Genomic DNA, 13,344 nt, shown 5'->3' with positions numbered 1-13,344 from the left:
AGCAACATTGAAATGAATGCTTGTAAGATTAAATTTAAAATAATATATGTAGAAATTTATGAGTCTAAAATGCATATGGAAAAACAGACTACAAATTATATATGTACTGTGATTATAACCATATAAAACAGCTTTTTAAAAAAAGTCATGAAGGAAATATAATAAGACAATAGTAATTGCATCAGGTCATAAAATAATGGGTAAGTTTTTTCCTTTCACATTTGACTTATGTGACGAATTTAAAAAATAGATTTGTTCTTCCTATAAAAATGCCATCTTATTATCATTACCATTAAGCCATCTTCTTCTTCTGAAGATAGACACATGAGGAAAATAATATCAAAAGAATGTATTTGACGGAATGGCTTTCAGGACATGTGTGCCTTACTCCCCAATTATTAAAGTTTTGGTCCCTGGAGTGGCTAAGTCAGATCATCTCTTATATGTTCCTGTTTGTAAAACCTACCCTGTTTCCACCTCTGCAGGGATATATCATTCCAATGGATTTTATTTGGCTGAAGCATCTAATTCCAGATGTTCTTCGGAATAACAAGGAATTTCTCTTTGGGAATATTAGAGAACTTTATGAATTTCACAACAGGTATATATTCATTCAAATTATCAGGGAAAATGGAAAATAAGAGAAGGATGGAAATCAGACTGATGGAATTTGGAGATGAAAGTGCGTAGACATTTTTAGGCTTAATCAAGTAGTCCAGAGTCAGTGGATTGGATTGGGGTAGGATGGGATAAGAAGGATGCGAGAAGTGTCACAAGGTCCCCGAGGAAGAAGGGAAAAGACATTAATGGAGCATGTACTGGTGTCAGGCATCGATGTTGTATTCATTTGTGGGTTCCTTTCCTTATTTATCTACTCACGCATCAGCATTTACTGAGCACCTGTTCTGTGTCAGGCACTGTGTTCAGCATTGGGAATACAAAGTTGACCAAGACACAAGTCCACATACCTATTATCGTAGCGGAGTGCTGGGAACCAGAGTGTTAGAAAATGCTAACTGGTCAGGCAATTGTCCTTTCAGCCCAGGGCTGCTTGGGTGTTGGGTTCTAGAGAATGAGAGAAGGAGGGGACTTTGGAAATCATGTTCCAACCCTTTCATTTTACAGATGACAAAACCACAAGTTGTTTACTAACTTTACTCACTCTCATGGCCCCAAGATCACACATCTAATTGATAGGAGGGAAGAGACTGCTTGGTGAATTGTACTACAGTTGTTTCTTAGCCACATCTGTTGTCCATTGGTCAGACACAAGGCTGAAATGGAAACCCCACTTCTGCTTTCTCTGGAGAAGTTATGCAGCCTCTTTGAACCTCAGGTTTCACACTTATGAAACCCTGTCTTACAAGGTTTGGTGGAGGATTAAATGAGATATTGTTTGCAAAGCACTTAGCTTATGCCTGATTTATAATCAGCTCTCCATGATAGTTGTAGTAGCAGCAGCAACAGCAGTTCTTGTTAACATTACTATCATGTAGCAGGGATCTTCAGTGTATCCAGTCTGTCTGTGGCTGGTGCTTAGAATTACCAGAACTGGTATGAGTGGTTTCAGGGAATCCTAGTAATGTCACAGAATACATTTTTTTCTTCCAAATCAGCATGTTGAAGATGAGTCAAAAGCAGTAAAGCCTGGAAAACAGCATTTTTCTAAGCACCTCTTAAAACCTTATGTGATTTTACTTCAAAAAACTTTGTTAACCCCATACATGTAAAAATCAAAGCATTATTATCGTTTTCTTTCCCTAGGACTTTTCTAAAAGAATTGGAAAAATGCACTGAAAACCCTGAACTTCTGGCACATTGCTTTCTCAAGAGAGTAAGTCTGTGCTCCCAATAACTCAAAATAACCATGTGATTAAAGTCAGCCCTTAATTTTCTGTGTAAGTGGCAAGGGCAAATGGAAACACAAGTGGTCTAAAAACTTATATCTGCCTTTTGAATGCAAAGCGGGAGTCCTTTGCAGTACTTCAGCCTGTGTGAGCTGAGCCCAGCCTGACTGAGCTTACCCTGCTAGGTGGGAACGACTGCAAGCCTGGCTTCCTGCCAAGCCCCCTGAAATGGAAGACTGGCCCCCCCAGACCCCTGAGGCAGATGATTCTCCTCTGAATGACTAAGCTAACTGTTTTAGGACAAGAATCACACAGCAGGCTTAAATTCTTCACTAAAGTTGTAGTAACACTCTCAAAAGAAATACTAAACTGAAACTATAGAAAATATATTTTCTTCCATTTTATTTTCTACGGCATCAAGGAAAGGTAGAAAATTTTAGGTCTACAGCCTGTCTTCCACTTAGCACCCCATTTGTGAACTTCCTGTCCTACAACATCGTATTTCTGTCTGCTTCCCTTCCCACCACACAGACCTCTCCCCTCTTGCCAGTCCTCCACCTGGCTTTGGGCAATAAATAGGCTGGCTGTTTGGGCCACTTGTGCTCCCTGGGAGCTGGCTCAGAGAAATGCCTTAGCCAGCATCATTCCGCACCAAGTGCCTCCTTCCTCCTCCTTTGGAGGTGAGCCCGGTGCCCTTTGCTTTCTAAACTTTTCCCATTTCTTCTCTCTCTCCCAACCGGCCCTTCCTTTCATTCTCTTGCTTGTTTTCTTTTTGTGAGCCTGAGACAATAGATCAAACAACTTAAGCATTTTTAAACAGCTCAAATGATGACTGATAAGTCTAAGAGCAGTACAGTAAGTCCCCTACCTACGAACCTTCAAGTTGCGAACTTTAAAAGATGCGAACGTGCGTTCACATGTCCGATAACGTAAGTTAGTTCACGTGTCTGGTGTACATTGTCACGTGTGTGCATCCTCTGCAAGTGGTTGTGCTTTTGTGTACTTTACTGTACAGTACTGTATAGAGTACAGTAGTACAGTATTTTTATTTCAAGCCCAGGATGTCTGGAAGCAAGCGTAAAAGCAGCAGTGATGTAGTTGGTACTAAGACGCGCCGATGGAGAGGGTGTGGAGAAAAGGGAACCCTCTTGCACTGTTGGCGGGAATGTAAATTGATATAGCCACTATGGAGAACGGTATGGAGGTTCCTTAAAAAACTAAAAATAGAACTACCATACCACCCAGCAATCCCACTACTGGGCATATACCCTGAGAAAACCATAATTCAAAAAGAGTCATGTACCACAATGTTCATTGCAGCTCTATTTACAATAGCCAGGACATAGATGCACCCTAAGTGTCCATCGACAGATGAATGGATAAAGAAGATGTGGCACATATATACAATGGAATATTACTCAGCCATAAAAAGAAATGAAGTTGAGTTATTTGTAGTGAGGTGGATGGACCTAGAGTCTGTCATACAGAGTGAAGTAAGTCAGAAAGAGAAAAACAAATACCGTATGCTAACACATATATATGGAATCTAAAAAAAAAAAAAATGGTCATGAAGAACCTAGGGGCAGGATGGGAATAAAGACTCAGACCTACTAGAGAATGGACTTGAGGACATGGGGAGGGGGTAGAGTAGGCTGGGACGATGTGAGAGAGTGGCATGGACATAAATACACTACCAAACGTAAAATAGATAGCTAGTGGGAAGCAGCAGCATAGCACAGGGAGATCAGCTCCGTGCTTTGTGACCACCTAGAGGGGTGGGATAGGGAGGGTGGGAGGGAGAGGCAAAAGGGGAAAGATATGGGGATATATGTATATGTATAGCTGATTCACTTTGTTACAAAGCAGAAACTAACACACAATTTTAAAGCAATTATACTCCAATAAAGATGTTAAAAAAAAAAAGAAAAAAGATGCGCTGAGCGATAACGATGGAAACAAAAGTGAAAATAATTGAGAGAGTGGAGCGACAAGAGGAAGAAGAAGTAACTGAAGAACTGAAGAGATTCACGACACAGGAAATGGCAAGATTTTCTTTATCTGAGGAGGCACTGTTAATTTTTGAGGCACAAGGCCCGAATGTAGAATGGTACACGAAGGTTGCAGCAGCCTTTCAGAATGCAATCCAGTGCTACTGTGTCATCTATGATGAGAAAAAAAGAGCTACTACCCGGATATCACTGGACCTGTTTTTTTAAGAGGGTAGATGGAACTGAATCCAGCAAGGAACCAGAACCCGTGCCAATAATGTCAGGCGTGAGTGAAATTGCAGCTTGCCCTCCTTCTCCTATTGCTGATGATCCTTCAGCTCTACCATCTCCCACCTCCTCTCCCCCCTCCAGTCAGTAACTCTTCCTTCCTGTTCACTCGATGCCAGCCCCTGTATGCCAGCTGTTGTACTGTACTACGGTACTTTTCAAGGTACTGTACTGTAAGATTAAAAGTGTTTTTCTTTACTTTTTGTGAATTTTTTAATGTATTATTTGTGTGAAAAGTATTACAAACCTATTACAGTACAGTACTATATAGCTGATTGTGTTATTTGGGTACCTAAGCTAACTTTGTTGGACTTAACGAACAAATTGTACTTACGAACACACTTTCAGAACATGTAGGGGACTTACTGTACCTGTGATAAACTGAAAGCAAGCAAACAAAAATCCCCAGGTTTCAAGGTATTAGACGTAATGGAGAAACAGAGTCTTCAACCCTCAGAGCTCTGACCGACTTAGAAGACCCCTTCCATAGCCCTGTCTGGGCTTTCCATCACAGCCTTGTCATAGGTTTTTCATCCAGGGACAGAATTCAAGATACATTAAAAACCATTTTGTATTCAATCTGATTAATTTCCATTTTGACTTACTTTGATAGCATTATTCGTGTTTTATACTATTTGGCAATTTTGTGCTCATCAAACCACCAATGTGAAATCTAGTTGCAGAGTTTAGTAATATTTCATAACTGACTATATCATTATTGCAAAGACTTATTGAAATTGTTGAATGAGAAAAAGACCAAATTCCTGTGGGGAAAAAAAATGGATATTATCAAGTTAAAATTGCCAAGTTTGAGGAAATGGTCGGGCAATTGCTAACTAAACATCTTTTCTTAGAAAAATTCCTCTCCTGAAGTTTTACAAAGCTTTTTATAGTCCTCCATGTTGGGAGGAACCTTAGAAATCATTAATCCAGACTACAAACCTGCATATAATCCTATATGATTTATGATGTTGGGGACAAAATACAGGTAATAAATTCTTACCAAGCACAAAGTATTACTCTGGGACAAATGAAGTAATTAAAAACCACAATTACTTAACCTTTGAGAATCCCTGAGGGAATTGTCACAGCTGTGCAAAGACCTGTATTGGTTAGCCAATAAGGCAGGCCCATCACCCACTATTTACTACAGCAGTTTACCTCTTCTCAGTAATACTTGCAGACTTCCACTAATCATGAACAAGAATTTTGAAATATTGCTCTAGCCAAGTGTTTCAATCAGATTCGATAGCTTGTAGTATCCAGGAAGATTCTGCCCCAGAGACCAACCTCCATGTAGAATAGCATTTGTCAATAGTTTACTTTGAGTCCCATTTGCTCTGAGATCTCACATGGTACAATAGAAAAAAACACTGGGGTGGGACTCAGAAAACTTAACTTCTAATCTAAGTTGAGCCACTTGCTATCAGCATGACCTCAAGTGTGTCACTTAAACCCTGGGAGTTTCACTTTTCTCCTCTATACAACAAGCTTAGTAATACCAATATGTAAAGTTGTGGAAATCAAATAAAATAATGAGCACAGAAGGACTCTACAACAGTAAAAAATGCTTTGACAATAGCTACCATTTGTTGGGTACTCTGCATGTATTGGGCATTTGTTGAGAGGTTTCTATACATCTTCTCATTTAATCGCACAACAATCATAGGAGTTGACTGCTGTTGTGAGCCCACTTAACAGATGAGAAACTGAAGCGAAGGAAGGTTAAGTAACTGACCTCGGACCAAATAGTTTGTAAGTAAGAAAGCCAAGAACTGAACCTGAGCCACAGTCTTCTTAATCCATAAGAAATCATGTCTTCCTGTGTGAATATGAGTTTGGGGGTAGCAATTCTTCTGGCCTCCTGATTTATTCTATAGGGAGGTAAGGAGAATCAGGTACTTTCATATGCTGCTGGTTAGTGCACATGCTTTCTCCAAGGAATTTTGGACTGAAGAGCAAATTTAGGTCAGTAGTTGTGTTTCAGTACTGGAAGGCATATAATGTTCTGTGATGCTCAAAGTGCAGACACAGGACCAAGGGGTGAAGGTTTCAGGAACACAGGTATCAGCTCAGCATCCACCAAGAGAACCAGGTCCCTCTCTGTTACTGGGAGGGTTTAGGGAAAGGTGGCTCACTGTTGGCGATGTTTTCCTGGGTGGAAGGCTGGATCTCCAGTCTCCTCCAGCTTCTGAGAATCTTCTGGTGTTGAGTGTTGAAAGCAATGAAACCTTGAATCCTTTTAGGAGCAAAAGGCCAATGTCTCTGTGCTCCGACAAACCAAATGTGGGTGAAATGCCTTAATCAATTTGTAGTGTTTTATAAGCCTGGCCTTCAGTGTAGCAGGAGTATTCCCCAAGTCTAGGCTACTACACTCTGGGAGCCATTGAGTTTAACAAATGTACTTAGCACAGTGCCTGGCACATCAAAGGCACTCAACAGATAGTTCTGGAGTGAATGAATAAGGAAGTTATTATTGTTAAGTTCTGAATTATTATTCTAGTTTCTTAACCAGTCTGAACAACATTTCTCAAGGGCTGTCTGCCTTCTTAAACGTGTGTGTGTGTGTGTGTGTGTGTGTGTAATTTTTCTCGGAGAGAATAGCAAAGGACAGAGTTGCTGTAGTCCTTGTAGTGAAGTGAAATGACCACTTACAATCCATCAGGAGAGAGGAAGAGCTACAGAAATGGAAATCATTCACTACAGCAGGGTGTTTAGAAGTAGAAGAGACATAGTGAAAGCTGTAAGGGGAAAAATAACCCATGTCCAGATGAAGGACATCAAGAGTGGCCTCAGCAAGAGGACAGGGACACAGAAATCCACAAGGAAGTGGCCATGTGGTCATCTCTGCCAGAGCAGCCCGGGCTCTGTGGCAAGCACAGCTGAGCAGACGGACCAGGTTCTCCTGATGGAATGGACGAAGCTGGCAATCTGACTCCACAGGCTGGGGGTAACTTTTCTATCTGGGATATTGGCAGATATGTTCCCACCTCTCACAGTCTTTGATGCAATGAGAATATAGGTCACACAGAACTTGGAATCCCTCTTGATCTCTAGCACTGAGAGAGTCGTGTAGCTTTTCCAGTCTCGGAGTCTTGTGCTGCAGGTTGAAGGTGATGTCTGAGGCAGGGGTTGCCCAGACCACTTAGGTTTGTGTCCAAACTGCCACATTTTCCTTCTGGGATGTTTCTATCCTTTGGTTGCTTCTTAGGTTTATTTGTAGGGTTGGCATCATGATGACTGTAATAAGGAGTGAGTGGGGAGAGAGAAAGGAGAGGCCATCGGCTACGAGCACTTTTTTGTCCTTTTTGCTACTCAGTGCAGAACTATCTGGGGGAGATATTGGTGTCCCAGATAAAGAGCAGAGGAGAAAGGATAAAGTTAAAACTCGACTCCTGTTCATGAATTTACTTATTTATTTACCAGAGTCCTGTAGCTGCTCTCACAGCACTCCATTCACATCTGCGTTGTTTATAACCCTGTGTTTATCTCCCCATCACACACTCACCCCAACAGAAGGTTATTTATTGTGCATCCCCAGTTCCTTACACATTGAAAATACTCAGGCCTGTTGAATGAATGAATAAACTGTATTATTCTGTCCTCTTACTGAAAAATGCTACCTGGTTAATTTGTTCTAACTTTTTCTCACCCAGAAAGAAGATCTTCAAATATATTTTAAATATCATAAGAATCTGCCCCGAGCCAGGGCAATCTGGCAAGAATGTCAAGACTGCACCTACTTTGGGGTAACATTGCGTTTCTAAGGTCTCCCACAAACTGTTTTCCCTGGACACTGTTTATGTACATCCAATTTGTAAAGAAATTGAAAGTATGAACTAGGAAGAGGAGTTTGGCATTGGAATTTATGTTTATTAAAAGTCTCTCCTTTTTCGAAATTATACACTGGAAGTTTCAATGCTGCCCTGAGTCTCCATGGGACAGCCCTGTAAGGAGCAGTTGTAGCCTGGTGAGAAAACCAGGGTCCTCTTCTAGCATGGGTTTTAAAAGTGGAATTAAATCACACTTTGGGGTTCCCTGGAATGATATCAATAAGCCCATCATGTACCCTTGACTAAACTCCACCACCCCCAAACCCCAATTCTAAGACAGCCTTTTCAGAAGGCTGCCCCATTGTCTCCCTCGTAGTGGACTTACTTTCTAAAAGAAATAAATGTTCCGGCATCCCTACTTGACTATAAAAATACTAGCCAAGCCCATCCCCTTTCGCATTACTCTCATTTTACACAATGTTCCTGACGGACTGAACAGCCAATAACATTATGAAACTGGTCGACACAGCTGCCCCTCCTCTCCACGAAGAGCTCATTTCACTTCTTGTATTTAAATGCTGCCGCTTCTGTTCTGAGTGTGTGTGTTGTTTTGTTTTATGTTGTTTCTGTTTGGCTTTTCAAGGTATGCCAGCGTCAACTGGGTCACAGTCTCCCTCTTTTTAAGTATCTGAGAGGACCAAGCCAGAGACTTGTAAAGTACCAGATGTTGTTGAAGGTAAATCGATGAGACAGTGCTTCCTGTGCTGGGAGAACAGATGTGGGCGCTATGGTGCTCTTTTCCTTAGACACGTAGAATTGTGACTTCGACTTCCGGAGGTGAAACTATGTCTAGATTTCAGGCTTTTTCTGTCCCCAGGTCTAAATCAGCCTCCTCAATGAGGAATAAGACCAAAGAATCGTAGGGTCCCGGGAGCCTGGCTAGTCCATCGTGCGGCCAGGACATGGATCTCTAAGGAGAGCCCAGTTTAGGGGAGCAGAGGTCCCTGGGAGGAAAGTGGGGAAGAGGGAGGCCAGCACACTGCTGGCAGCTGAGACGGTGGGGAGGCAGCCAGACCTCTATTCTCGGTAAGATATCTACAGGTAAGATATCATCTGCTCCATTTTACAGCTGGGGCAAGGAGCTTCAGGAAAGAGGTGTGATTTTCCCTAAAGCTACTATTTTACGTGCATTTAAACAATGGAGGGGAGAAGGCAAAACTGGATTCTTCTCTCCTTTTGCGACATCTACCTCTCCCCTTAGACTGAGGATTTTTCTCAAGAGCAACATAACGGAATGAATTCTGTTCTGCTGAATCCCTAGGCGGTTCTTTCTTTGCTCTGACACCAGCACACCTGCAGGAGAGCACTCCCAGACCCCGCCCCCCCCCCCCCCCCCCCCCCCGCACACACAGGACAGGGGCTCTGTCAAAGCTGCTTCCCCAGGTGTGAGCTCAGGGAAAGGTTCGGGTCACTCCTCCGAGGTCTGTTTTGAATTAACCTTTATAAGCAGCTCTTGCCCAGTGGCTACTCTCACTTAATTTAAAAACAAGCCCCTGCTGTTTACTGGGTATCTTCCCACATGTATTTCTTTTTGTTTGTTTGTTTTTGTTTTTGTTTTTAAAAAGAATTGTTTATTTACTGAACCTGGGGCAGATTAGATACACAACCAATTTTAAATTTACATCTTTTAACTCAATTTTGAAGTGTTTTCACACACACACAAATTGGCATGCAACAGTTACCCTAAGGTAAAACACAGTCACCTTAAACCGTTGCAGGTATTTTCGCCCAAGGTTGAAAAATTGTTTATCCTGAACATGAAAACCTGTAACAAATTTAAATTAATTATATAAAACTCGTTACTTGTAGTTTTCCCCTTGCAAAGATCCAAAAAAAATGTACAAGTAACTAATATACATCAGTCACAACATAATCCTGGATCATCCCCACACCAAAACTAGATGCTCCTTTAATTTTAAACCCATCATCAGAGGCCAAGAGAAAGTCATTTCGTTTTATACAAAACAAAATTCACACCCACCTGTATTTCTTATTTAATCCCCACCATCAGATGTGCCAAAAGGCTCTGAAGTGTGAAGAAACTGAGGCTCAGGGCAGTTAAGCTTATTGCCAACGTTTTGCCCTCAGAACGAGTTACCCTCTCAGCTTTGCATCAGCAGGCCCAGCCTTGGCTGCACCGGCTCTGCCGCTGCCAGGGTGGGATGCCTGGACCTCTCAGGCCTTGGTTTTCTCGCCTGTGAAGTGAGGACACTAGAACCTCCTGCACAGGTTGCTGTGAGTGACGCAGTAGAGAGCTCACTCAGGGCTGACCCCCAGGAAGCTTCCGCAACATAACGTGCAGCTGTTGTTCTATACATGGAGCCGTCACGCCAGCCTGGGAGTGAGGACGATGACGCTCTGCTTCCCTCCGAGAGTGGCACCTGTGAGCGTGTTTTGGTACAGCGTTAAATGGTAATACTCCATGTAGGCTAGGGGCTGGTGAAAAAAGCTTTCATTTATGGCTGGTGGGAACATAGTACTTCTCTAAAGAACTTGGAAACATGCATCACAACTCTTAACATGAACAATTCTACTTCTAGGAATTTATCCTTAAGAAAAGTGTATAAAGATTATTATTATTATAGTAAAAAATTATTGAACCTAAATGTTTAACAGTAGGGGGGATTAATCAATTATGATTTAGTTATAGGATGCAATACTCTGCCACAATTAAAAACCATGTTTTAAAAAATATATAATGTCATGGGAAAATGTTCATGATACGTTGTTGAGAAAAAGCAGGCTACAAAATAGTGTGTCCAATGTGATTCTGTGTTTGTGGAAAGAACTCTGTGCTGAATGTACCATTTACTCTTTCCCTCTTACTTGTGACAAACAGACAAATTTATATACATCCTCAGTTTAGCATTGGCTGGAGATTGTTTGCACAACAGATTAAGTTGGCCTTCTACTTTTTGATTTTCAATAAAGCTTTTGGGTTAATGCAGGGTCTGCTGGATTTTGAGTCACCTGAGGATTTGGAGATGGACCCAGGTGATCTAGAAGGAGGTTCGGCTAAGGTACTGGATATTAAATATCATTCTATGTACTAACTGCTAATGGTGTTTGCCTATACATGGAAGGACTTAAGAGCGATTTTGTTTTCTTTGTTTATGATCTTTATTGTGTAAATTTTCTAAAATAATATGCATCCTATAATTCATAGTCAGGAAAAAACAAAAAAATAAAGACAATTTCGAAGTGGGGATTTGTAATAGGATTAAGTGGTAATATATCTTCTTCCTTCCACATAAAAATGTTTTACTGGAATACAAAAGTAAGCGAAGGTGTAAAATGCATACATAAAAGACTGGAAGTAAATATAATAAAATCCCTTCAGTGGTTTTCCTGCATGGTAGGATTATGAATGATTTATATTTACTTCTTTGTACGCCTTAGTAAATCTATATACATTATGCCCTGTTCCCTTCCAAATGTGTGTGTATATGTGTGTGAATTCTAAGACAACCAAGAAGAAACTTGGAAGAAGTGATGGCCACACCAGACTGGGAAGAAATTTGTGGCTTGGAAGTGGGTTTTTTCAATTTTTCTATTATAAAATTCTGGTTTTAACAAGAATAATATGAGGCATGTGTCTCAAGGGGCGGTCATTTGCATGTCCTCTCTGCTCAGATGGTGCTGTGGGGATGCCGTAAGATTAAAGGAAGCTCAAGGCACAGGTAGTAATTTTATAGCCTGGAGCAAATGCAGGTAGCCTGGTTTAGAGGAGTTTAATAATGTTGGTAAGAATTTACCCTGAGTTAGAGAGGTTTAGTAACGTTTGTACGAGTCCTATATCACACACTGTAAAGCTAGCCACCTGCGGTGTTTGTGGGAGGAGGGTTAGTGGGAAGGAGAGGGAATAGGCAGCCGTTGAGTCTCTAAAAGCACATTGAGTTTCAAGTATTTCGGAAAGAGGAAGATGCCTGGTGTAAGAACTTTTAATCCTTTGTTAATGACGTTACAATAAACTCGGGTGAGAGCGTGTTGTCTTCCACCAGGACCTGGAACACATTTACCCTGAGTAAGAAGGTAAGAATCCATGGGAAATCGTTCAGTGGAGGCAGCATGCTCTGCTCCATTCATCAGCCCCCGTCACGCATATCTCTTATCCAAAGATGCTAATCTTCAGTTTAAGTAGAGATTAAGAAAATGCACAACGCTTTGCTTACATCATGCAGTAGAGGATAAGAAGAGGTGGGGCTATAGGCGGAGCAGCAAAGAGCTCTCTGTTCTTTGTTGTAGGAGTTGATGTGTTAAAAAAAAAAAAAAAAAAAAAAAATGGACGAAGCCAAAATCTTTTTGTTTGTATTTACCGGATAACAGATAGATGTGCTATGTAGGTAGCAGGGGAATAAAATACGGAAACCCTAAGCAAAAGACTTTCAAGCTGAAACAACCATCCCTATCACGTCCTAAGTGTCACAATAGTAATAATTGGAACGTTGGTCTAGTTAAGTTAGGTTTGCCCTTAAAGCTGGGTCTTTATGCTGTTTGGGAGGTGCAGATCACGTTGGCTTACCTCTTTGGCATCTTTAACGGTGATAGAATATGGGAAGGGCAGGGGGAGGAGAGGAGAGAGAAAGGGCAGAGCTCCGGGAAATTCAGTGTGGCAAGTGCCACCGTTAATGGTGTCTACACATAAATCATTAGTAAACCTCTGCACAGCAGCCCACTCTTTGCCTCTGAAGTTTACAAATATCCTCCTCTGGAATGGTTTTAAGTATAATTTTACCCATAGGAATAAGACTGTCCCATTAAATACAGGAATGTGATACTCAGATTGTACTTTTCAACAGGCCCTGGCGGTAGGGGAGGAAAAGGGGGAGCACCGTATTTAAAAGGGCCGGGGTTTTCATGCTTTACAAAAGCTCCGGACGTTTCTTATATAGGCAGAATATAATGTCCATGATGTTATGAACTTCATTCTGCATTAGTACAATGTGCAGAAAGTGTAATTATTTTGCTTGTGTGTGCGTGCGTGTGTGTGTGTATCATATATTGTACTTAAACCCGCAAATATCCTTAGCTACCATTCTTTGGGAGCAGGGAAACAGGTTGGTGTACCTACCTTCTCAGTCACTTCATGCTGGCTGGATCCGTGGCTCCTTATCTCTGTCCTGTTTCCCTTCTTCCCTTGGTGGATGGTTTACCTTTTGATTTCCAGCAAGGCATTTGCTTTCCACAGAATGGGCCAGAGAGAACCAAGGATTCAGCCTTCTCAGACGACCTACAGCAAGCTTTGGCCACGATGGAGGATTTGATCAAGTCCTGTGAGTTGGCTGTGGACCTGGCAGCAGTCACTGGATGTCCGGTATGTTCCATAGCAAGTGCTGGGACATTTTCAACAAAAGGCAGGCACAGTATGTATTACAAAGGTAGCAGATA

The 13,344-nt window shown here is 41.5% G+C and overlaps 1 protein-coding gene and 1 long non-coding RNA gene across 5 annotated transcripts in view; one reads left to right on the top strand and one right to left on the bottom strand.

The window, feature by feature from the left end:
* The window catches only part of MCF2L2 (MCF.2 cell line derived transforming sequence-like 2), a 240,006-nt gene that overhangs the window by 193,003 nt on the left and 33,659 nt on the right, over positions 1–13,344 (top strand). For all 4 annotated transcript variants that reach the window (XR_014262970.1, XM_082459952.1, XM_082459954.1 and 1 more), the window contains exons 17-22: positions 486–601; positions 1,765–1,834; positions 7,780–7,872; positions 8,540–8,632; positions 10,905–10,976; positions 13,145–13,270. Coding sequence is in view for 3 of the 4 variants with exons in the window: in XM_082459952.1 (XP_082316078.1) it covers positions 486–601; positions 1,765–1,834; positions 7,780–7,872; positions 8,540–8,632; positions 10,905–10,976; positions 13,145–13,270 (570 nt within the window). In the remaining variant the exon portion in view is untranslated. The remainder of the gene's footprint in view (positions 1–485; positions 602–1,764; positions 1,835–7,779; positions 7,873–8,539; positions 8,633–10,904; positions 10,977–13,144; positions 13,271–13,344) is intronic.
* LOC309659839 lies at positions 9,481–13,128 on the bottom strand. Its single transcript, XR_014263000.1, has 2 exons — positions 13,028–13,128; positions 9,481–10,337 (listed from the first exon to the last, which is right to left on the bottom strand). It is a non-coding gene; the product is annotated as an uncharacterized lncRNA (long non-coding RNA).

This window comes from Balaenoptera physalus (genome assembly GCF_965194825.1).
Source record: "Balaenoptera physalus genome assembly, chromosome: 4".
NCBI lineage: Eukaryota > Metazoa > Chordata > Mammalia > Artiodactyla > Balaenopteridae > Balaenoptera > Balaenoptera physalus.
The sequence above is the reverse complement of the archived record's forward strand: the minus strand, read 5'-3'. Positions and strand labels throughout refer to the sequence as shown.